We start from the raw sequence: 25291 nt of genomic DNA, 5'->3' as shown, positions 1-25291 counted from the left end.
CTACCATGTTGTTGTCGTGTGTTGCTACCATGTTGTTGTCGTGTGTTGCTACCATGTTGTTGTTGTGTGTTGCTACCATGTTGTTGTTGTGTGTTGCTACCATGTTGTGCTGCTGCTACCATGTTGTTGTCATGTGTTGCTACCATGTTGTTGTTGTGTGTTGCTACCATGTTGTTGTCGTGTGTTGCTACCATGTTGTTGTCGTGTGTTGCTACCATGTTGTGCTGCTGCTACCATGTTGCTGTCATGTGTTGCTACCATGTTGTTGTTGTGTGTTGCTACCATGTTGTTGTCGTGTGTTGCTACCATGTTGTTGTCGTGTGTTGCTACCATGTTGTTGCTGTGTGTTGCTACCATGTTGTTGTCGTGTGTTGCTACCATGTTGTTGTCGTGTGTTGCTACCATGTTGTTGTTGTGTGTTGCTACCATGTTGTTGTTGTGTGTTGCTACCATGTTGTTGTCATGTGTTGCTACCATGTTGTTGTTGTGTGTTGCTACCATGTTGTTGTCGTGTGTTGCTACCATGTTGTTGTCGTGTGTTGCTACCATGTTGTGCTGCTGCTACCATGTTGCTGTCATGTGTTGCTACCATGTTGTTGTTGTGTGTTGCTACCATGTTGTTGTCGTGTGTTGCTACCATGTTGTTGTCGTGTGTTGCTACCATGTTGTTGCTGTGTGTTGCTACCATGTTGTTGTCGTGTGTTGCTACCATGTTGTTGTCGTGTGTTGCTACCATGTTGTTGTTGTGTGTTGCTACCATGTTGTTGTTGTGTGTTGCTACCATGTTGTTGTCATGTGTTGCTACCATGTTGTTGTTGTGTGTTGCTACTATGTTGTTGTCATGTGTTGCTGCCATGTTGTTGTCATGTGTTGCTACCATGTTGTGCTGCTGCTACCATGTTGTTGTCATGTGTTGCTGCCATGTTGTTGTCATGTGTTGCTGCCATGTTGTTGTCATGTGTTGCTAACATGTTGTGCTGTTGCTACCATGTTGTTGTCATGTGTTGCTGCCATGTTGTTGTCATGTGTTGCTGCCATGTTGTTGTCATGTGTTGCTGCCATGTTGTTGTCATGTGTTGCTACCATGTTGTGCTGCTGCTACCATGTTGTTGTCATGTGTTGCTGCCATGTTGTTGTCATGTGTTGCTGCCATGTTGTTGTCATGTGTTGCTGCCATGTTGTTGTCATGTGTTGCTACCATGTTGTGCTGCTGCTACCATGTTGTTGTCATGTGTTGCTGCCATGTTGTTGTCATGTGTTGCTAACATGTTGTGCTGTTGCTACCATGTTGTTGTCATGTGTTGCTGCCATGTTGTTGTCGTGTGTTGCTGCCATGCTTTGTCTCTGTTGTCGTGATGTGTGTTTTGTCCTGTATGTTTGTTTATTTTTAATCTCAGGCCCCCGTCCCCACACGGGCCCCCGTCCCCACACGGGCCCCCGTCCCCACACGAGGCCCCCGCCCCCACACGGGCCCCCGTCCCCACACGAGGCCCCCGTCCCCACACGAGGCCCCCGTCCCCACACGGGCCCCCGTCCCCACACGGGCCCCCGTCCCCACACGAGGCCCCGTCCCCACACGAGGCCCCGTCCCACACGGGCCCCCCCACGGGCCCCCCCACACGGGCCCCGTCCCCCACGAGGCCCCCGTCCCCACACGGGCCCCCGTCCCCACACGAGGCCCCGTCCCCACACGACGAGGCCCCCCGTCCCCACACGGGCCCCCGTCCCACACGAGGCCCCCCGCCCCCACACGGGCCCCCGTCCCCACACGAGGCCCCGTCCCCACACGGGCCCCGTCCCCACACACGAGGCCCCCGTCCCCACACGACGAGGCCCCGTCCCCACACGGCAGGCCCCCGTCCCCACACACGAGGCCCCGTCCCCCACGAGGCCCCCGTCCCCACACGAGGCCCCCGTCCCCACGAGGCCCCGTCCCCACACGAGGCCCCGTCCCCACACGAGGCCCCGTCCCCACACGGGCCCCCGTCCCCACACGAGGCCCCGTCCCCACACGAGGCCCCGCCCCCACACGGGCCCCGTCCCCACACGGGCCCCCCGTCCCCACGGGCCCCCGTCCCACACGGCCCCCGTCCCCACACGAGGCCCCGTCCCCACACGAGGCCCCCGTCCCCACACGGGCCCCGTCCCCACACGAGGCCCCGTCCCCACACGAGGCCCCCGTCCCCACACGAGGCCCCGTCCCCACACACGAGGCCCCGTCCCCCACGAGGCCCCCGTCCCCACACGGGCCCCGTCCCCACACGAGGCCCCCGTCCCCACACGGGCCCCCGTCCCCACACGGGCCCCCGTCCCCACACGAGGCCGTCATTGTTAAAAAGAAGTATTTGTTCTTAAACTGACTTGCCTAGTGCAAATAAAGGGTTAAAATAAAACATTTAATACAAATAACACTGGAGGGGCTGTGGTCCAAACTAGGGCACCAGAATAAAGACACTGGAGGGGCTGTGGTCCAAACTAGGGCACCAGAATAAAGACACTGGAGGGGCTGTGGTCCAAACTAGGGCACCAGAATAAAGACACTGGAGGGCTGTGGTCCAAACTAGGGCACCAGAATAAAGACACTGGAGGGCTGTGGTCCAAACTAGGGCACCAGAATAAAGACACTGGAGGGGCTGTGGTCCAAACTAGGGCACCAGAATAAAGACACTGGAGGGGCTGTGGTCCAAACTAGGGCACCAGAATAAAGACACTGGAGGGGCTGTGGTCCAAACTAGGGCACCAGAATAAAGACACTGGAGGGGCTGTGGTCCAAACTAGGGCACCAGAATAAAGACACTGGAGGGGCTGTGGTCCAAACTAGGGCACCAGAATAAAGACACTGGAGGGGCTGTGGTCCAAACTAGGGCACCAGAATAAAGACACTGGAGGGGCTGTGGTCCAAACTAGGGCACCAGAATAAAGACACTGGAGGGGCTGTGGTCCAAACTAGGGCACCAGAATAAAGACACTGGAGGGGCTGTGGTCCAAACTAGGGCACCAGAATAAAGACACTGGAGGGGCTGTGGTCCAAACTAGGGCACCAGAATAAAGACACTGGAGGGGCTGTGGTCCAAACTAGGGGCACCAGAATAAAGACACTGGAGGGGCTGTGGTCCAAACTAGGGCACCAGAATAAAGACACTGGAGGGCTGTGGTCCAAACTAGGGCACCAGAATAAAGACACTGGAGGGGCTGTGGTAGGGCACCAAAGGGGCTAGGGCACCAGAATAAAGACACTGGAGGGGCTGTGGTCCAAACTAGGGCACCAGAATAAAGACACTGGAGGGGCTGTGGTCCAAACTAGGGCACCAGAATAAAGACACTGGAGGGGCTGTGGTCCAAACTAGGGCACCAGAATAAAGACACTGGAGGGGCTGTGGTCCAAACTAGGGCACCAGAATAAAGACACTGGAGGGGCTGTGGTCCAAACTAGGGCACCAGAATAAAGACACTGGAGGGGCTGTGGTCCAAACTAGGGCACCAGAATAAAGACACTGGAGGGGCTGTGGTCCAAACTAGGGCACCAGAATAAAGACACTGGAGGGGCTGTGGTCCAAACTAGGGCACCAGAATAAAGACACTGGAGGGGCTGTGGTCCAAACTAGGGCACCAGAATAAAGACACTGGAGGGGCTGTGGTCCAAACTAGGGCACCAGAATAAAGACACTGGAGGGGCTGTGGTCCAAACTAGGGCACCAGAATAAAGACACTGGAGGGGCTGTGGTCCAAACTAGGGCACCAGAATAAAGACACTGGAGGGGCTGTGGTCCAAACTAGGGCACCAGAATAAAGACACTGGAGGGGCTGTGGTCCAAACTAAAGGCACCAGAATAAAGACACTGGAGGGCTGTGGTCCAAACTAGGGCACCAGAATAAAGACACTGGAGGGGCTGTGGTCCAAACTAGGGCACCAGAATAAAGACACTGGAGGGGCTGTGGTCCAAACTAGGGCACCAGAATAAAGACACTGGAGGGGCTGTGGTCCAAACTAGGGCACCAGAATAAAGACACTGGAGGGGCTGTGGTCCAAACTAGGGCACCAGAATAAAGACACTGGAGGGGCTGTGGTCCAAACTAGGGCACCAGAATAAAGACACTGGAGGGGCTGTGGTCCAAACTAGGGCACCAGAATAAAGACACTGGAGGGGCTGTGGTCCAAACTAGGGCACCAGAATAAAGACACTGGAGGGCTGTGGTCCAAACTAGGGCACCAGAATAAAGACACTGGAGGGGCTGTGGTCCAAACTAGGGCACCAGAATAAAGACACTGGAGGGGCTGTGGTCCAAACTAGGGCACCAGAATAAAGACACTGGAGGGGCTGTGGTCCAAACTAGGGCACCAGAATAAAGACACTGGAGGGGCTGTGGTCCAAACTAGGGCACCAGAATAAAGACACTGGAGGGGCTGTGGTCCAAACTAGGGCACCAGAATAAAGACACTGGAGGGGCTGTGGTCCAAACTAGGGCACCAGAATAAAGACACTGGAGGGGCTGTGGTCCAAACTAGGGCACCAGAATAAAGACACTGGAGGGGCTGTGGTCCAAACTAGGGGCACCAGAATAAAGACACTGGAGGGGCTGTGGTCCAAACTAGGGCACCAGGCTGGAGGGGCTGTGGTCCAAACTAGGGCACCAGAATAAAAGGCTGGAGTCCAACACTGGACACTGGAGGGCTGTGGTCCAAACTAGGGCACCAGAATAAAGACACTGGAGGGCTGTGGTCCAAACTAGGGCACCAGAATAAAGACACTGGAGGGGCTGTGGTCCAAACTAGGGCACCAGAATAAAGACACTGGAGGGGCTGTGGTCCAAACTAGGGCACCAGAATAAAGACACTGGAGGGGCTGTGGTCCAAACTAGGGCACCAGAATAAAGACACTGGAGGGGCTGTGGTCCAAACTAGGGCACCAGAATAAAGACACTGGAGGGGCTGTGGTCCAAACTAGGGCACCAGAATAAAGACACTGGAGGGGCTGTGGTCCAAACTAGGGCACCAGAATCCAAAAGACACTGGAGGGGCTGTGGTCCAAACTAGGGCACCAGAATAAAGACACTGGAGGGGCTGTGGTCCAAACTAGGGCACCAGAATAAAGACACTGGAGGGGCTGTGGTCCAAACTAGGGCACCAGAATAAAGACACTGGAGGGCTGTGGTCCAAACTAGGGCACCAGAATAAAGACACTGGAGGGGCTAAAACTAGGCACCTAAAGACACTGGAGGGGCTGTGGTCCAAACTAGGGCACCAGAATAAAGACACTGGAGGGGCTGTGGTCCAAACTAGGGCACCAGAATAAAGACACTGGAGGGGCTGTGGTCCAAACTAGGGCACCAGAATAAAGACACTGGAGGGGCTGTGGTCCAAACTAGGGCACCAGAATAAAGACACTGGAGGGGCTGTGGTCCAAACTAGGGCACCAGAATAAAGACACTGGAGGGGTTGTGGTCCAAACTAGGGCACCAGAATAAAGACACTGGAGGGGCTGTGGTCCAAACTAGGGCACCAGAATAAAGAGGCTGGTACTTGGAAAGCTGCAGCCGAGGTTAATGAAGGGTAGTTTATCTGCACCATTAGTCAAAATGACAGAGTGCCTCATGCAAAAGGTGAAGGTTTATACTGTAGAGCTCTGTGTGTGTGTGTGTGTGTGTGTGTGCGTGTGTGTGTGTGCGTGTGTGTGGTAGATGTTTAGGAAGAAGAATTGGCCCCAGATGAATTGAATATACAGAGAATGAGAACATTCTAACAGCCTGGTGGTCTGCTATATATCTGCCTCCCCCCACCCATCTCCCTCCAAACATCCCTCCCCAAAACTACCCCCCCACCCATCTCCCTCCAAACATCCCTCCCCAAACTACCCCCCCATCCATCTCCCTCCAAACATACCTCCCCAAAACTAGCCCCCCACCCATCTCCCTCCAAACATACCTCCCCAAAACTAGCCCCCCACCCATCTCCTCCAAACATACCTCCCCAACGGAGTTTCCGGAAGGTATAAACAAATTAAAAATCAAAAACTAGCCCCCCACCCATCTCCTCCAAACATACCTCCCCAAGCATCTCCTCCAAACATCATATCTCCCTACCATCACTCCCTCCCCCAAACAACCAACCATTCTCCATCTAAACCTCTACCAACCACCATACCTCCCTTCCTTCTCTCCCTCAAACTACCCCTCCCATCTACCTCCAAACCTTCTCCCTACTACCCTCCTCTCTGACCCCTCCAGACTGTGACCCCCTTCCAGGCTGTGACCCCCCTAAAGACTCAAAAACACACACTACTTACACAACAACATTTAACAGAGGTCACTTCTTTACACCCAAGTCATTAAGCAGCGTGGCCCTAAACACACACACACACATGATAGCGTGTGTGGTGTGTGCGTAAGCATGTGTTTGGTATGCGTGCCTGTGTGCGTGTGTCTGTGTACCCAGTTTGTTCTTTAGCCACTAGAGAGAATCAATCCATAAAGGATCAAGACAAATGGAAAACAGATTGAGAGTTAAAGAGTAGCTGGCTATTATCTCCTTACTGTAATACTCTTCATATGGTTACCGTGCATCGTAACTTCACAACGCCCCTTCTCCTCTGAGAGACAATTAGGATAACAAGAGATCAACACAGACTGTTAGTAAAAATGAAATAAAACATTTGAGAAGTGCTGCTGTATGTTGGTTTCTCAGATGATACATTGAAGTTGCTGCCACAAACCACCAGACCAACCCGTCCGCATCCCTAAGCGACACCCTTGTCTCTATTTGGCGCACTACTTTTGAAGCAGGAAATTGACCTATCAACTTGCAAGGTAGTGTAGCGGTCAGTCAGTTCAGCAGTTATGAAATGTGAGAGAGGAAGTGGTGATGTAAATTTTTTCTCAGACTACTGGGGTCCCTTCTGCTTCCCTGGTAACAGACTCCTCTCCCTCCCCGCCTTCCCTGGTAACAGACTCCTCTCCCTCGTCACCTTCCCTGGTAACAGACTCCTCTCCCTCGTCACCTTCCCTGGTAACAGACTCCTCTCCCTCGTCACCTTCCCTGGTAAAGACCCCTCTCCCTCGTCACCTTCCCTGGTAAAGACCCCTCTCCCTCGTCACCTTCCCTGGTAAAAGACCCCTCTCCCTCGTCACCTTCCCCGGTAAAGACCCCTCTCCCTCGTCACCTTCCCCGGTAAAGACCCCTCTCCCTCCCCACCTTCCCTGGTAAAAGACCCCTCTCCCTCGTCACCTTCCCCGGTAAAGACCCCCCTTCCTCGTCACCTTCCCCGGTAAAGACCCCTCTCCCTCGTCACCTTCCCCGGTAAAGACCCCTCTCCCTCGTCACCTTCCCCGGTAAAGACTCCTCTCCCTCGTCACCTTCCCCGGTAAAGACTCCTCTCCCTCGTCACCTTCCCTGGTAAAGACTCATCTCTTGCGAAGTAGAAAACATGAAAAAAAGACTTGTCTTGCATCTTATTCCCTCTGTAGTGCACTACATTTTGACCAGGGCCCAGAGGTAGTGCACTACGTTTTGACCAGGGCCCAGAGGTAGTGCACTACGTTTTGACCAGGGCCCAGAGGTAGTGCACTACGTTTTGACCAGGGCCCAGAGGTAGTGCACTACGTTTTGACCAGGGCCCAGAGGTAGTGCACTACGTTTTGACCAGGGCCCAGAGGTAGTGCACTACGTTTTGACCAGGGCCCAGAGGTAGTGCACTACATTTTGACCAGGGCCCAGAGGTAGTGCACTACATTTTGACCAGGGCCCAGAGGGTGCCATTTGGGATGCAGCGTTGTCAAAAACACCGTTCCCTGAGCATGGAAGGCTATTAACTTGGATAACATCCAGATTCCTTGTAAGTCTCTCTGGCTACTACAGAAAACTAAAATCCCATTTGGAAAACAAAGCAACGAGAAGACAGACAAATATCTAGTATCTACCCAAATATCCGGTAAGTATTCAGTATTTACAAATATACAACAGTGGTGGTCTTGACGTTTAAGATGAGGGAGAACGATTTTTTTTTAAATTAGCCTTATTCCTATTACAGTACATTAGATGACTGTCATTCATATTCCATTCACCCAGCTCAATGTAACATCGATTGAGTTAGGCTACTACACGATACTCTAATTTTCCCTACACCCATCATGAGGTTATTACTGTACAACCCAGCCTATGAATCAAAGTTTACAACGTAGGTGCACAGGTCAAGAGAAACATGACTAATCATGGTGACAGACAGTGACACATTCAATACCTCCTCGCACACTCTTCCCTGCATCTAGCTGATCTAGGGTGTATAACAGTTGGGGGTCTAGGTTCAGTCTAGGGTCATAACAGTTGGGGGTCTAGGTTCAGTCTAGGGTCATAACAGTTGGGGGTCTAGGTTCAGTCTAGGGTCATAACAGTTGGGGGTCTAGGTTCAGTCTAGGGTCATAACAGTTGGGGGTCTAGGTTCAGTCTAGGGTCATAACAGTTGGGGGTCTAGGTTCAGTCTACGGTCATAACAGTTGGGGGTCTAGGTTCAGTCTACGGTCATAACAGTTGGGGGTCTAGGTTCAATCTAGGGTCATAACAGTTGCAAACAAGAGTTTCTATCGGACATATTCTGCTATGCTAATTCTCGTTTAAGAAACAGTTTTTTTTTTTTTTTTACAGAATAGGCGGAATGAATACACCCCTGATCACACCCAAACACAGTTCCCTTTCATAGAAGCCACATACTGATCCCTTTGCTCGTTGTAGAATTCCTTCTCACATCTACGTGCTCTCCTCCTCTCACCATTTCCCTTCGCTTGAGGACTTCAGTGAACAACACATCAGCTGTCTGTGGCCATGCAAAAAAAAAAAAAAAAAACTTCATATCATGAACGCTACGCACAGCCTACATCGTTGAAACCATATTAGCTAACGTCATAGCTAGTCAATGTATCTATTATAAGTAATGAGTTAGTAAACCGCCACTATCATGCAGCACAGTGTACAGTCAGCAAATAGTTTAGCAGTTACACTGGCGGGCCCCGGTGGCAATGAATTAATTCAACCAAAAGCTTACCTTGACTTGGAAGAGTTCCAGTGTTGGATAGCCTTAGCCAGCTAGCTAACATAACATCCCTCTCTGTTTGATAGCCATAACCAGCTAGCTAACATAACATCCCTCTCTGTTGGATAGCCTTAGCCAGCTAGCTAACATATCATTCCTCTCTGTTGGATAGCCTTAGCCAGCTAGCTAACATATCATTCCTCTCTGTTGGATAGCCTTAGCCAGCTAGCTAACATATCATTCCTCTCAGTTGGATAGCCTTAGCCAGCTAGCTAACATATCATCCCTCTCTGTTGGATAGCCTTAGCCAGCTAGCTAACATATCATCCCTCTCTGTTGGATAGCCTTAGCCAGCTAGCTAACATATCATCCCTCTCAGTTGGATAGCTTTAGCCAGCTAGCTAACATATCATCTATTTCTGTTGGATAGCCTTAGCCAGCTAGCTAACATAGCATCCCTCTCTGTTGGATAGCCATAGCCAGCTAGCTAACATAGCATCCCTCTCTGTTGGATAGCCTTAGCCTGCTAGCTAACATATCACCCCTCTCTGTTGGATAGCCATAGCCAGCTAGCTAACATATCATCCCTCTCTGTTTGAGCCGGGTGCTTGTGTAGGCTAAACCAGGTAGCTGAGTGAAAAACAAATACAACGAAATATAGCTAGCTAGCTCTCTCACTTGTCATTCATTTTTAAAGAAATGGATTTGTTCAAAACTGTTCAACTATTGTCTTTGAGTCAACTACATTTACATTTACATTTAAGTCATTTAGCAGACGCTCTTATCCAGAGCGACTTACAAATTGGTGCGTTCACCTTAAGACATCCAGTGGAACAGCCACTTTACAATAGTGCATCTAAATCTTTTAAGGGGGGTGAGAAGGATTACTTTATCCTATCCTAGGTATTCCTGAAAGAGGTGGGGTTTCAGGTGTCTCCGGAAGGTGGTGATTGACTCCGCTGTCCTGGCGTCGTGAGGGAGTTTGTTCCACCATTGGGGGGCCAGAGCAGCGAACAGTTTTGACTGGGCTGCGCGGGAACTGTACTTCCTCAGTGGTAGGGAGGCGAGCAGGCCAGAGGTGGATGAACGCAGTGCCCTTGTTTGGGTGTAGGGCCTGATCAGAGCCTGGAGGTACTGAGGTGCCGTTCCCCTCACAGCTCCGTAGGCAAGCACCATGGTCTTGTAGCGGATGCGAGCTTCAACTGGAAGCCAGTGGAGAGAGCGGAGGAGCGGGGTGACGTGAGAGAACTTGGGAAGGTTGAACACCAGACGGGCTGCGGCGTTCTGGATGAGTTGTAGGGGTTTAATGGCACAGGCAGGGAGCCCAGCCAACAGCGAGTTGCAGTAATCCAGACGGGAGATGACAAGTGCCTGGATTAGGACCTGCGCCGCTTCCTGTGTGAGGCAGGGTCGTACTCTGCGGATGTTGTAGAGCATGAACCTACAGGAACGGGCCACCGCCTTGATGTTAGTTGAGAACGACAGGGTGTTGTCCAGGATCACGCCAAGGTTCTTAGCGCTCTGGGAGGAGGACACAATGGAGTTGTCAACCGTGATGGCGAGATCATGGAACGGGCAGTCCTTCCCCGGGAGGAAGAGCAGCTCCGTCTTGCCGAGGTTCAGCTTGAGGTGGTGATCGGTCATCCACACTGATATGTCTGCCAGACATGCAGAGATGCGATTCGCCACCTGGTCATCAGAAGGGGGAAAGGAGAAGATTAATTGTGTGTCGTCTGCATAGCAATGATAGGAGAGACCATGTGAGGTTATGACAGAGCCAAGTGACTTGGTGTATAGCGAGAATAGGAGAGGGCCTAGAACAGAGCCCTGGGGGACGCCAGTGGTGAGAGCGCGTGGTGAGGGGACAGATTCTCGCCACGCCACCTGGTAGGAGCGACCTGTCAGGTAGGACGCAATCCAAGCGTGGGCCGCGCCGGAGATGCCCAACTCGGAGAGGGTGGAGAGGAGGATCTGATGGTTCACAGTATCGAAGGCAGCCGATAGGTCTAGAAGGATGAGAGCAGAGGAGAGAGAGTTAGCTTTAGCAGTGCGGAGGGCCTCCGTGATACAGAGAAGAGCAGTCTCAGTTGAATGACTAGTCTTGAAACCTGACTGATTTGGATCAAGAAGGTCATTCTGAGAGAGATAGCGGGAGAGCTGGCCAAGGACGGCACGTTCAAGAGTTTTGGAGAGAAAAGAAAGAAGGGATACTGGTCTGTAGTTGTTGACATCGGAGGGATCGAGTGTAGGTTTTTTCAGAAGGGGTGCAACTCTCGCTCTCTTGAAGACAGAAGGGACGTAGCCAGCGGTCAGGGATGAGTTGATGAGCGAGGTGAGGTAAGGGAGAAGGTCTCCGGAAATGGTCTGGAGAAGAGAGGAGGGAATAGGGTCAAGCGGGCAGGTTGTTGGGCGGCCGGCCGTCACAAGACGCGAGATTTCATCTGGAGAGAGAGGGGAGAAAGAGGTCAGAGCACAGGGTAGGGCAGTGTGAGCAGAACTAGCGGTGTCGTTTGACTTAGCAAACGAGGATCGGATGTCGCGACCTTCTTTTCAAAATGGTTGACGAAGTCATCTGCAGAGAGGGAGGAGGGGGAGGGGAGGAGGATTCAGGAGGGAGGAGAAGGTGGCAAAGAGCTTCCTAGGGTTAGAGGCAGATGCTTGGACTTTAGAGTGGTAGAAAGTGGCTTTAGCAGCAGAGACAGAAGAGGAAAATGTAGAGAGGAGGGAGTGAAAGGATGCCAGGTCCGCAGGGGAGGCGAGTTTTCCTCCATTTCCGCTCGGCTGCCCGGAGCCCTGTTCTGTGAGCTCGCAATGAGTCGTCGAGCCACGGAGCAGGAGGGGAGGACCGAGCCGGCCTGGAGGATAGGGGACATAGAGAATCAAGGGATGCAGAAAGGGAGGAGAGGAGGGTTGAGGAGGCAGAATCAGGAGATAGGTTGGAGAAGGTTTGAGCAGAGGGAAGAGATGATAGGATGGAAGAGGAGAGAGTAGCGGGGGAGAGAGAGCGAAGATTGGGACGGCGCGATACCATCCGAATAGGGGCAGTGTGGGAAGTGTTGGATGAGAGCAAGAGGGAAAAGGATACAAGGTAGTGGTCGGAGACTTGGAGGGGAGTTGCAGTGAGGTTAGTGGAAGAACAGCATCTAGTAAAGATGAGGTCGAGCGTATTGCCTGCCTTGTGAGTAGAGGGGGAAGGTGAGAGGGTGAGGTCAAAAGAGGAGAGGAGTGGAAAGAAGGAGACAGAGAGGAATGAGTCAAAGGTAGACGTGGGGAGGTTAAAGTCGCCCAGAACTGTGAGAGGTGAGCCATCCTCAGGAAAGGAGCTTATCAAGGCATCAAGCTCATTGATGAACTCTCCGAGGGAACCTGGAGGGCGATAAATGATAAGGATGTTAAGCTTGAAAGGGCTGGTAACTGTGACAGCATGGAATTCAAAGGAGGCGATAGACAAATGGGTAAGGGGAGAAAGAGAGAATGACCACTTGGGAGAGATGAGGATCCCGGTGCCACCACCCCGCTGACCAGAAGCTCGGGTGTGCGAGAACACGTGGGCGGACGAAGAGAGAGCAGTAGGAGTAGCAGTGTTATCTGTGGTGATCCATGTTTCCGTCAGTGCCAAGAAGTCGAGGGACTGAGGGAGGCATAGGCTGAGATGAACTCTGCCTTGTTGGCCGCAGATCGGCAGTTCCAGAGGCTACCGGAGACCTGGAACTCCACGTGGGTCGTGCGCGCTGGGACCACCAGATTAGAGTGGCCGCGGCCACGCGGTGTGGAGCGTTTGTATGGTCTGTGCAGAGAGGAGAGAACAGGGATAGACAGACACATAGTTGACAGGCTACAGAAGAGGCTACGCTAATGCAAAGGAGATTGAATGACAAATGGACTACACGTCTCGAATGTTCAGAAAGTTGCTTACGTAGCAGGAATCTTATTGACTAAAATAATTCAAATGATACAGTACTGCTGAAGTAGGCTAGCTGGCAGTGGCTGCGTTGTTGTTGTTCTATCTCTCTATAGTGCTGTTTCTTGTATTATGGTCTCTTGTTTCTTTAGAGGTTTCACTTTGTTGTCCTTTTTCTTTTCCTTTTTCTTCTGTCCTTATTTTGTCTTCCTTTCTTCTGTTAACTAGATATTTTTTTTGTTATTCTTTGTAAGCTAGCTAGCTTCTTCCAGGAGAGTCCCTAGCAACTGCTTAGCAACAAGTAAACAATTCAGCTAGCAATTCAGCTAGCTAAGATAACTGTACAATTTTATGAAAAATAGTTACTTCTTCAAAAGCCTGTCTTTTTGGTTTGTTCCTTGTTTTGTCTTCTATTGAGTCTTGCAGTTTTCTCTTGATTTTTTCGATGTACTTCACTCTAAAAAAACATTTAAATCTCAATATATACAGGAGCTCATTTTTCAGCAGCTGCTCAATTTGGAACTCCGGAACACAGAACTACTCACCACATTGTATGCACTAGTGCTAGCCTAGCTGTAGCTTATGATTTCAGTACTAGACTCATTCTCTGATCCTATGATTAGGTGGACAACATGTCAGTTCACGCAGCAAGAGCTCTGACAGGCTGAAGGACATCCTCCGGAAGTTGTCATAATTACTGTGTAAGTCTATGGAAGGGGGTGAGAACCTAGTTGAGGCTACTAGGTTTTGTATTGAAGAGGAGGACGGAAGCTAGCTGTCCTCCGGCTACACCATGGTGCTACCCCACAGTGCTGTTGAGGCTACTGTAGAACTTCATTGCAAAACAGTGTGTTTTAATCAATTATTTGGTGGTGTGAATATATTTAGTATAGTTTTATCTAAAAATAATCATTTTGTATTTTTATGACTGAGGAGGATGTTCTTCTCCTTCCTCCTCTGAGGAGCCTCCACTAAAATATATATATTTTAAAAGACAGTATAGAACCTGGAACTGAAGCCAAACAGGGTGGAGGTGAGGATTAGAGATCACATGCGAACCTGTCGACGGAGAGATGCTAATCAGATGAACGTTTACACGAAGCCGCGTTAAGATCACACAACAAATAAAGCTGATAAAGCTGACACACAAGTCAAAGGTCTTCTGGGGCCTACAGTACTGGAATGTATCAGTTTAAATCCTGAGCAAGAGAAACAAAAAATAACTGAAAGATTGAATATGTTTCACAGGATCAGAGATATGAAATCTAGAGGCTTGAGAGAGGGCTCCTCGTTGAAATAGTATTTAATACAACATTCTGCTCCAGACATAGATGGCCATGTGCTCGTCCAGCACCAATGACGGCTGGCTAGGTGAGTGAGTGTAGCGATGTAGAACGTATTACTTAGAATAGAAGTGCACATACAGGTCCGTCTGATAGACATGGAGGATGGATTCATTTGGATATGATCACTGAATTCAAACAGATGCTGGGAATTCATTAGTTTGAAATGAGAGTCAGAGATTGGACAGTTAATTTAAATGAGAGTCAGAGATTGGACAGGTAATTTAACTAGAGGACGTTGATTGGACAGGTAATCTAATTAAAGAGAAAGACAGTCCTTAGATCTGCTTTCTGCTTCAGAGGATACTGTGTTTTGGGGTCTGTGTTTGTGTGTTCTGGGGTGACGTGTGTCCCTGTCCATCTTTTCCCAACTCACCCTCCTGGTGTTGTCAAGGACCTTGGGGTCTGGCCGGCCGTAGTTGGGAGGGTTGGCGTGGGGGTCGTACCCTAGACGGGACAACATGGGGGCGATGACGGGCATGTCTCTCAGTACGTCCGCAGGGATCTTGCCCACCCACTTGGATAAGGCCTCCACGTTGACCGGCTTGATCACCTGGTCTGTAGACCTCTCCACCCTGCAGAGAGAGAGAGAGAGACAGAAAACACCACAGTTAGCATTCCTCTCCCCAGAAGACCATTGACTAGCTAGCATCATTCAAGGCATCCTTGCTTGACATACTGGTACTCGCTTATAATTGGATTAGTGAGAGTAATGAGATGGAAACCCACTTCCCTGATGACCTCTAGCAAGATAGGAAGAAAGGCTGCTTTTGAAATTGATCTAACTGATGAACACACACCAGCATCCTCTAAGGCACTGCTAGTTGAACAGCACCATTGTCAGACACGTGGATAGCATGATGTTAGCATTGTTAAGGAAGGGTTCAACATTATTCCTTGATAGCATGATGTTAGCATTATTAAGGAATGGTTCAACAGTTTCCCTTGATATCATGATGTTAGCATTATTAAGGAATGGTTCAACAGTTTCCCTTGATAGCATGATGTTAGCATTATTAAGGAATGGTTCAACAGTTTCCCTTGATAGCAACAGTATCTCTATCAACATGTTAAATGTGCAACCAGAGGGGAAAAAAATTCTAGAGCACTTGTACTCCACACACAGAGATGCGTACGGAGCTTTCCCTCGCCCTCCATTTGGTAAATCAGACCACAACTCTATCCTCCTGATTCCTGCTTACAAGCATAAATTAAAGCAGGAAGCACCAGTGACTCGCTATATAAAAATGGTCAGATGTAGCAGATTTTTTTTTAACCTTTATTTAACTAGGCAAGTCAGTTAAGAACAAATTCTTATTTTCAATGACGGCCTAGGAACAGTGGGTTAACTGCCTGTTCAGGGGCAGAACGACAGATTTGTACCTTGTCAGCTCAGGGATTTGAATATGCAACCTTCCAGTTACTAGTCCAACGCTCTAACCACTAGGCTACCCTGCTACAGTACTGTTTTGCTATCACAGACTGGAACATGTTCCGGGATTCTTCCGATGACATTGAGGAATACGCCACATCAGTCACTGGCTTTATCAATAAGTGCATGAATTACAGGCAACGTCCGCACTGAGCTAAAGGGTAGATCTTCCGCTTTCAAGGAGCGGGACTCTAACCCGGACACTTATACGTGCATTGAGGACGTCGTCCCCACAGTGACTGTACGTACATACCCCAACCAGAAGCCATGGATTACAGGCAACGAACTGAGTTAAAGGGTAGAGCTGCCGCTTTCAAGGCGCTTTCAAGGTGAGGCTTACAAGAAATCCCGCTATGCCCTGCGACGAACCATCAAACAGGCAAAGCGTCAATACAGGGCTAAGATTGAATCATACTACCCCAGCTCCAACACTCGTCGGATGAGGCAGGGCCTGCAAACTATTACAGGCTACAAAGGGAAGCACACCCGCGAGCTGCCCAGTGACACGAGCCTACCAGATGAGATAAATTACTTCTATGCTCGCTTCGAGGCAAGCAAAACTGAGGCATGCATGAGAGCATCAGCTGTTCCGGACGACTGTGTGATCCCGCTCACCGTAGCCGACGTGAATAAGACCTTTAAACAGGTCATTCACAAGGCTACGGGGCCAGATGGATTACCAGGACGTGTGCTACGGGCATGTGCTGACAAACTGGCAGGTGTCTTCACTGACATTTTCAACATGTCCCTGATTGAGTCTGTAATACAAACATGCTTCAAGCAGACCACCATAGTCCCTGTGCCCAAGAACACAAAGGCAACCTGCCTAAATGACTACAGACCCGTGGCACTCACGTCCGTAGCCATGAAGTACTTTGAAAGTCTGGTAATGGCTCACATCAACACCATTATCCCAGAAACCCTAGACCCACTCCAATTTCCATACCGCCCAAACAGATCCACAGATGATGCAATCTCCATTGCACTCCACACTGCCCTTTCCCACCTGGACAAAAGGAACACCTATGTGAGAATGCTATTCATTGACTACAGCTCAGCGTTCAACACCATAGTGCCCTCAAAACTCATCACTAAGCTAAGGACCCGGGGACTAAACAGCTCCCTCTGCAACTGGATCCTAAACTTCCTGACGGGCCGCCCCCAGGTGGTAAGGGTAGGTAACAACACATCCGCCATGCTGATCCTCAACACGGGGGCCCCTCAGGGGTGCGTGCTCAGTCCCCTCCTTTACTCCCTTTTCACCCATGACTGCACAGCCAGGCACAATTCCAACAGTTTTTACCCCCAAGACATCAGACTCCTGAACAGGTAACCAAATGGTTACCCGGACTATTTGCATTGTGTGCCCCCCCATTTTCACTTTTTGATGAAAAGCGTGCCCAGAGTAAACTGCCTGCTATTCAGTCCCAAATGCTAATATATGCATATTGCAAAAACCTGAGAAAGAAATCCAACCATCTAAGGTTTGTAGTTTTTCAACTCAGCCCCTATTGACAATACAGTGGGATATTGGTCATCTTGCACTTCCTAAGGCTTCCACTAGATGTCAACAGTCTCTAAAACGTTGTTTCAGGCTTCTACTGTGAAGGGGGGCTGAATGAGAGGGGAATGAGTCAGGTGTCTGGCAGAGAGCCACGGGAAAGTTACCTCGCGTTCCATTGCTTTTCTACAAACAAAGGAATTCTCCGGTTGGGACATTATTGAAGATTTATGTTAAAAACATCCTAAAGATTGATTCTATACTTTGTTTGATATGTTTCTACGACCAGTAATATAACTTCTTTAACTTTTCGTCCGACCTTTCCGATGGACTTGCATGCGCATTTGGATTTGTTTACCAAAACGCCCTAACAAAAGGAGGTATATGGACATAATTGATGAACTTTATCAAACAAAACAAACATTTATTGTGGAACTGGGAATCCTGGGAGTTTTTTATTTATTTATTTATTTTTATTTCACCTTTATTTAACCAGGTAGGCTAGTTGAGAACAAGTTCTCATTTGCAACTGCGACCTGGCCAAGATAAAGCATAGCAGTGTGAACAGACAACACAGAGTTACACATGGAGTAAACAATTAACAAGTCAATAACACAGTAGAAAAAAATGGGCAGTCTATATACAATGTGTGCAAAAGGCATGAGGAGGTAGGCGAATAATACAATTTTGCAGATTAACACTGGAGTGATAAATGATCAGATGGTCATGTACAGGTAGAGATATTGGTGTGCAAAAGAGCAGAAAAGTAAATAAATAAAAAACAGTATAAAAACAGTATGGGAATGAGGTAGGTGAAAATGGTTGGGCTATTTACCGATAGACTATGTACAGCTGCAGCGATCGGTTAGCTGCTCGGATAGCTGATGTTTGAAGTTGGTGAGGGAGATAAAAGTCTCCAACTTCAGCGATTTTTGCAGTTCGTTCCAGTCACAGGCAGCAGAGTACTGGAACGAAAGGCTGCCAAATGAGGTGTTGGCTTTAGGGATGATCAGTGAGATACACCTGCTGGAGCGCCTGCTACGGATGGGTGTTGCTATCGTGACCAGTGAACTGAGATAAGGCGGAGCTTTACCTAGCATGGACTTGTAGATGACCTGGAGCCAGTGGGCCTGGCGACAAATATGTAGCGAGGGCCAGCCGACTAGAGCATACAAGTCGCAGTGGTGGGTGGTATAAGGTGCTTTGGTGACAAAACGGATGGCACTGTGATAGACTGCATCCAGTTTGCTGAGTAGAGTGTTGGAAGCCATTTTTGTAGATGGCATCGCCGAAGTCGAGGATCGGTAGGATAGTCAGTTTTACTAGGGTAAGCTTGGCGGCGTGAGTGAAGGAGGCTTTGTTGCGGAATAGAAAGCTGACTCTTGATTTGATTTTCGATTGGAGATGTTTGATGTGAGTCTGGAAGGAGAGTTTGCAGTCTAGCCAGACACCTAGGTACTTATAGATGTCCACATATTCAAGGTCGGAACCATCCAGGGTGGTGATGCTAGTCGGGCATGCGGGTGCAGGCAGCGATCGGTTGAAAAGCATGCATTTGGTTTTACTCGCGTTTAAGAGCAGTTGGAGGCCACGGAAGGTGCTGTATGGCATTGAAGCTCGTTTGAGGTTAGATAGCACAGTGTCCAATGACGGGCCGAAAGTATATAGAATGGTGTCGTCTGCGTAGAGGTGGATCAGGGAATCGCCCGCAGCAAGAGCAACATCATTGATATATACAAAGAAAAGAGTCGGCCCGAGAATTGAACCCTGTGGCACCCCCACAGAGACTGCCAGAGGACCGGACAGCATGCCCTCCGATTTGACACACTGAACTCTGTCTGCAAAGTAATTGGTGAACCAGGCAAGGCAGTCATCCGAAAAACCGAGGCTATTGAGTCTGCCGATAAGAATATGGTGATTGACAGAGTCGAAAGCCTTGGCGAGGTCGATGAAGACGGCTGCACAGTACTGTCTTTTATCGATGGCGGTTATGATATCGTTTAGTACCTTGAGTGTGGCTGAGGTGCACCCGTGACCGGCTCGGAAACCAGATTGCACAGCGGAGAAGGTACGGTGGGATTCGAGATGGTCAGTGACCTGTTTGTTGACTTGGCTTTCGAAGACCTTAAGATAGGCAGGGAAGGATTGATATAGGTCTATAGCAGTTTGGGTCCAGGGTGTCTCCCCCTTTGAAGAGGGGGATGACTGCGGCAGCTTTCCAATCCTTGGGGATCTCAGACGATATGAAAGAGAGGTTGAACAGGCTGGTAATAGGGGTTGCGACAATGGCGGCAGATAGTTTCAGAAATAGAGGGTCCAGATTGTCAAGCCCAGCTGATTTGTACGGGTCCAGGTTTTGCAGCTCTTTCAGAACATCTGCTATCTGGATTTGGGTAAAGGAGAACCTGGAGAGGCTTGGGCGAGGAGCTGCGGGGGGCGGAGCTGTTGGCCGAGGTTGGAGTAGCCAGGCGGAAGGCATGGCGAGCCGTTGAGAAGTGCTTATTGAAGTTTTCGATAATCATGGATTTATCGGTGGAGACCGTGTTACCTAGCCTCAGTGCAGTGGGCAGCTGGGAGGAGGTGCTCTTGTTCTCCATGGACTTCACAGTGTCCCAGAACTTTTTGGAGTTGGAGCTACAGGATGCAAACTTCTGCCTGAAGAAGCTGGCCTTAGCTTTCCTGACTGACTGCGTGTATTGGTTCCTGACTTCCTGAACAGTTGCATATCACGGGGCTATTCGATGCTATTGCAGTCCGCCACAGGATGTTTTTGTGCTGGTCGAGGGCAGTCAGGTATGGAGTGAACCAAGGGCTGTATCTGTTCTTGGTTCTGCATCTTTTGAACGGAGCATGCTTATCTAAAATGGTGAGGAAGTTACTTTTAAAGAATGACCAGGCATCCTCAACTGACGGGATGAGGTCAATGTCCTTCCAGGATACCCGGGCCAGGTCGATTAGAAAGGCCTGCTCACAGAAGTGTTTTAGGGAGCGTTTGACAGTGATGAGGGGTGGCCGTTTGACTGCGGCTCCGTGGCGGATACAGGCAATGAGGCAGTGATCGCTGAGATCCTGGTTGAAGACAGCGGAGGTGTATTTGGAGGGCCAGTTGGTCAGGATGACGTCTATGAGGGTGCCCTTGTTTACAGAGTTAGGGTTGTACCTGGTGGGTTCCTTGATGATTTGAGTGAGATTGAGGGCATCTAGCTTACATTGTAGGACTGCCGGGGTGTTAAGCATATCCCAGTTTAGGTCACCTAACAGAACAAACTCCGAAGCTAGATGGGGGGCGATCAGTTCACAAATGGTGTCCAGGGCACAGCTGGGAGCTGAGGGTGGTCGGTAGCAGGCGGCAACAGTGAGGGACTTATTTCTGGAGAGAGTAATTTTCAAAATTAGTAGTTCGAACTGTTTGGGTATGGACCTGGAAAGTATGACATTACTTTGCAGGCTATCTCTGCAGTAGACTGCAACTCCGCCCCCTTTGGCAGTTCTATCTTGACGGAAGATGTTATAGTTGGGTATGGAAATCTCTGAATTTTTGGTGGCCTTCCTGAGCCAGGATTCAGACACGGCAAGGACATCAGGGTTAGCAGAGTGTGCTAAAGCAGTGAGTAAAACAAACTTAGGGAGGAGGCTTCTGATGTTGACATGCATAAAACCAAGGCTTTTTCGATCACAGAAGTCAACAAATGAGGGTACCTGGGGACATGCAGGGCCTGGGTTTACCTCCAAATCACCCGCGGAACAGAGAAGGAGTAGTATGAGGGTGCGGCTAAAGGCTATCAAAACTGGTCGCCTAGAGCGTTGGGGGCAGAGGATAAGAGGAGCAGGTTTCTGGGCATGGTAGAATATATTCAGGGCATAATGCGCAGACAGGGGTGCATTCTGATGAAGATCATCAAAGGTAAGTGAATATTTATAATGCTATTTCTGACTTCTGTTGACTCCACAACATGGCAGATATTTCTTTGGCTGGTTTGGGCTCTGAGCGCCGTACTCAGATTATGCTTTTTCCGTTAAAAAAAAATGAAATCTGACACAGCGGTTGCATTAAGGAGAAGTTTATCTTCCGCTAGCGGAACCCCGTTCCCAGACAGGATAATATCTTATATGCATAGTCACTTTAACTATACATTCATGTACACACTACCTCAATTGGCCCGACCAACCAGTGCTCCCGCACATTGGCTAACCGGGCTATCTGCCCCACCACCCGCCAACCCCTCTTTTTACGCTACTGCTACTCTCTATTCATCATATATGCACAGTCACTTAAACCATACCCACATACTACCTGACTAACCGGTGTCTGCCTGACTAACAGCCTGACTAACCGTCTGTATATAGCCTTGCTACTAACAGGTGTCTGTATATAGCCTTGCTACTAACAGGTGTCTGTATATAGCCTTGCTACTAACAGGTGTCTGTATATAGCCTTGCTACTAACCGGTGTCTGTATAGAGCCTTGCTACTAACAGGTGTCTGTATATAGCCTTGCTACTAACCGGTGTCTGTATATAGCCTTGCTACTAACCGGTGTCTGTATAGAGCCTTGCTACTAACAGGTGTCTGTATATAGCCTTGCTACTAACCGGTGTCTGTATATAGCCTTGCTACTAACCGGTGTCTGTATATAGCCTTGCTACTAACAGGTGTCTGTATATAGCCTTGCTACTAACAGGTGTCTGTATATAGCCTTGCTACTAACCGGTGTCTGTATATAGCCTTGCTACTAACAGGTGTCTGTATAGAGCCTTGCTACTAACAGGTGTCTGTATATAGCCTTGCTACTAACCGGTGTCTGTATATAGCCTTGCTACTAACAGGTGTCTGTATATAGCCTTGCTACTAACAGGTGTCTGTATATAGCCTTGCTACTAACAGGTGTCTGTATATAGCCTTGCTACTAACAGGTGTCTGTATAGAGCCTTGCTACTAACAGGTGTCTGTATATAGCCTTGCTACTAACAGGTGTCTGTATAGAGCCTTGCTACTAACAGGTGTCTGTATATAGCCTTGCTACTCTTATTTTCAAATGTCTTTTTACTGTTGTTTTATTTCTTTACTTACCCCCCCCCCCCCACACACCAAACACACACTTTTTTTCTCTCCGCACTATTGGTTAGAGCCTATAAGTAAGCATTTCACTGTAAGGTCTACAACAACACCTGTTGTATTTGGCGCACGTGACAAATAAAGTTTGATTTGATTAGCATGGTTTTAGCATTGTTATGGAATGGTTCAACAGTATCCCTTGTTAGCATTGTTATGGAATGGTTCAACAGTATCCCTTGATAGCATGATGTTAGCCTTCTTAAGGAATGGTTCAACAATATTCCTTGTTAGCATTGTTAAGGAATGGTTCAACAGTATCCCTTGTTAGCATTGTTAAGGAATGGTTCAACATTATTCCTTGATAGCATGATGTTAGCCTTCTTAAGGAATGGTTCAACAATATTCCTTGATAGCATGATGTTAGCCTTCTTAAGGAATGGTTCAACAATATTCCTTGATAGCATGATGTTAGCATTCTTAAGGAATGGTTCAACATTATTCCTTGATAGTGTGGTTTTAGCAGTGGACCAGTGACCAGCCCTTGTTACTGCAGGCAGCTAACTGCAAACTAATTGACTCTAACTGGGTCATGGTACACGATTAAAGATGGCCCGCAAGCTACAGCCTCTCTCCAGCTCCAGGCTTCACAGTTAATGGGTTGAATGAATGGCCCCTCCATAGAGATATGGGTTTGTCTCTCACTGTATCAGATCACGCCCCTGTCCCCATGTATGTCTGTCTCCCTGTATCCCATGTGTCCCTTTATGAGCACGGAGACAAGACATTAGGACATTAGGTCAGCATTACAGAGCTTCGCTGAGTGGTACTGGGCCTTTCCCCAATGACTGACAGATTTGGAGGAGCGATATTAAAAATGAATCAACCATTACCTCAATCTACTCTGGGTTAAATTATTAATCATTTCTGAAATATTTCATAAGCGGGGGGGGGGGGGGGCAAACTGCACGTCTGGATCCCAGTCTTTGTTTTCAGGAAAGTAAAAATAAGACCATTTGTGACATTAAGTGCCAAGATGTTTGACCGTTTATAGACGACGTGAAGAGACTAAGTGTTAAGATGTTCACATTGAAGAGGAAAAGGGAGCGGCCACTCCACCATGAGCATCACTGATTTCGGCCACTCCACCATGAGCATCACTGATTTCGGCCACTCCACCATGAGCATCACTGATTTCGGCCACTCCACCATGAGCATCACTGATTTCGGCCACTCCACCACGAGCATCACTGATTTCGGCCACTCCACCATGAGCATCACTGATTTCGGCCACTCCACCACGAGCATCACTGATTGAGCACCACTGATTTCGGCCACTCCACCATGAGCATCACTGATTTCGGCCACTCCACCATGAGCACCACTGATTTCGGCCACTCCACCATGAGCATCACTGATTTCGGCCACTCCACCATGAGCATCACTGATTTGTCACACCTGTGGATGACGCAGCAGGTATAAGCAGTCGTCAGTATCACAGACGGACAAGTATATAGCCCATCTATAATTTAGCCCAAACAACTACCTCTCCCCCTACTGTATTTATCTATTTCCTTTGCACCCCATTATTTTTATTTCTACTTTGCACATTCTTCCACTGCAAATCTACCATTCCAGTGTTTTACTTGCTATATTGTATTTACTTTGCCACCATGGCCTTTTTTGCCTTTACCTCCCTTCTCACCTAATTTGCTCACATTGTATATAGACTTGTTTTTTTTTACTGTATTATTGACTGTATGTTTGTTTTACTCCATGTGTAACTCTGTGTCGTTGTATCTGTCGAACTGCTTTGCTTTATCTTGGCCAGGTCGCAATTGTAAATGAGAACTTGTTCTCAACTTGCTTACCTGGTTAAATAAAGGTGAAATAAAAAATAAAATAAATAAAATAAAAATCTCACCTCATTTGCTCACATCGTATATAGACTTGTTTATACTGTATTATTGACTGTATGTTTGTTTTACTCCATGTGTAACTCTGTGTTGTTGCATTGTGTCGAACTGCTTTGCTTTATCTTGGCCAGGTCGCAATTGTAAATGAGAACTTCAACTTGCCTACCTGGTTAAATAAAAGGTGAAATAAATACAATAAAATAAACAAGAAACTTGAAGCATTGAGCTTTAACTCTAAAAGGCACAACAAAAGAGTTGCCATCAATTTAGGCGAGTCGTTCCTCCAGCGACGTAATCCATCAATTGACAAGAAATATGTCATTTTTTCATAATTTGCTTTACTTTTATAAATGATCTGAAATAAAAATGACTATTTGGTTGGGAATAGTGGTTGGTTGGGGAATAGTGGTTGGTTGGGGAATAGTGGTTGGTTGGGGAATAGTGGTTGGTTGGTTGGGAATAGTGGTTGGTTGGGAATAGTGGTTGGTTGGGGAATAGTGGTTGGTTGGGGAATAGTGGTTGGTTGGGAATAGTGGTTGGTTGGGTGGTTGGTTGGGAATAGTGGTTGGTTGGGAATAGTGGTTGGTTGGGGAATAGTAGTTGGTTGGGAATAGTGGTTGGTTGGGAATAGTGGTTGGTTGGGAATAGTGGTTGGTTGGGAATAGTGGTTGGTTGGGAATAGTAGTTGGTTGGGAATAGTGGTTGGTTGGGAATAGTGGTTGGTTGGGAATAGTGGTTGGTTGGGAATAGTGGTTGGTTGGGAATAGTGGTTGGTTGGGAATAGTGGTTGGTTGGGAATAGTAGTTGGTTGGGAATAGTGGTTGGTTGGGAATAGTGGTTGGTTGGGAATAGTGGTTGGTTGGGAATAGTGGTTGGTTGGGGAATAGTGGTTGGTTGGGAATAGTGGTTGGTTGGGAATAGTGGTTGGTTGGGGAATAGTGGTTGGTTGGGAATAGTGGTTGGTTGGGAATAGTGGTTGGTTGGGAATAGTGGTTGGTTGGGAATAGTGGTTGGTTGGGAATAGTAGTTGGTTGGGAATAGTAGTTGGTTGGGAATAGTAGTTGGTTAGGAATAGTAGTTGGTTAGGAATAGTAGTTGGTTGGGAATAGTGGTTGGTTGGGAATAG

At 48.6% G+C, this 25291-nt stretch overlaps 1 protein-coding gene across 4 annotated transcripts in view; it reads right to left on the bottom strand.

The window, feature by feature from the left end:
- Window positions 1-25291, bottom strand: part of LOC115125128 (protein-tyrosine sulfotransferase 1) — a 132592-nt gene that overhangs the window by 27782 nt on the left and 79519 nt on the right. For all 4 annotated transcript variants that reach the window (XM_065000587.1, XM_065000586.1, XM_065000589.1 and 1 more), the window contains exon 3: window positions 14641-14839. In XM_065000587.1, coding sequence (XP_064856659.1) covers window positions 14641-14839 — 199 coding nt within the window. The remainder of the gene's footprint in view (window positions 1-14640; window positions 14840-25291) is intronic.

This window comes from Oncorhynchus nerka, linkage group LG14 (assembly GCF_034236695.1).
Source record: "Oncorhynchus nerka isolate Pitt River linkage group LG14, Oner_Uvic_2.0, whole genome shotgun sequence".
In the NCBI taxonomy this organism is placed as follows: Eukaryota; Metazoa; Chordata; class Actinopteri; order Salmoniformes; family Salmonidae; genus Oncorhynchus; species Oncorhynchus nerka.
This window is presented reverse-complemented; position numbering and strand designations above follow the sequence as displayed.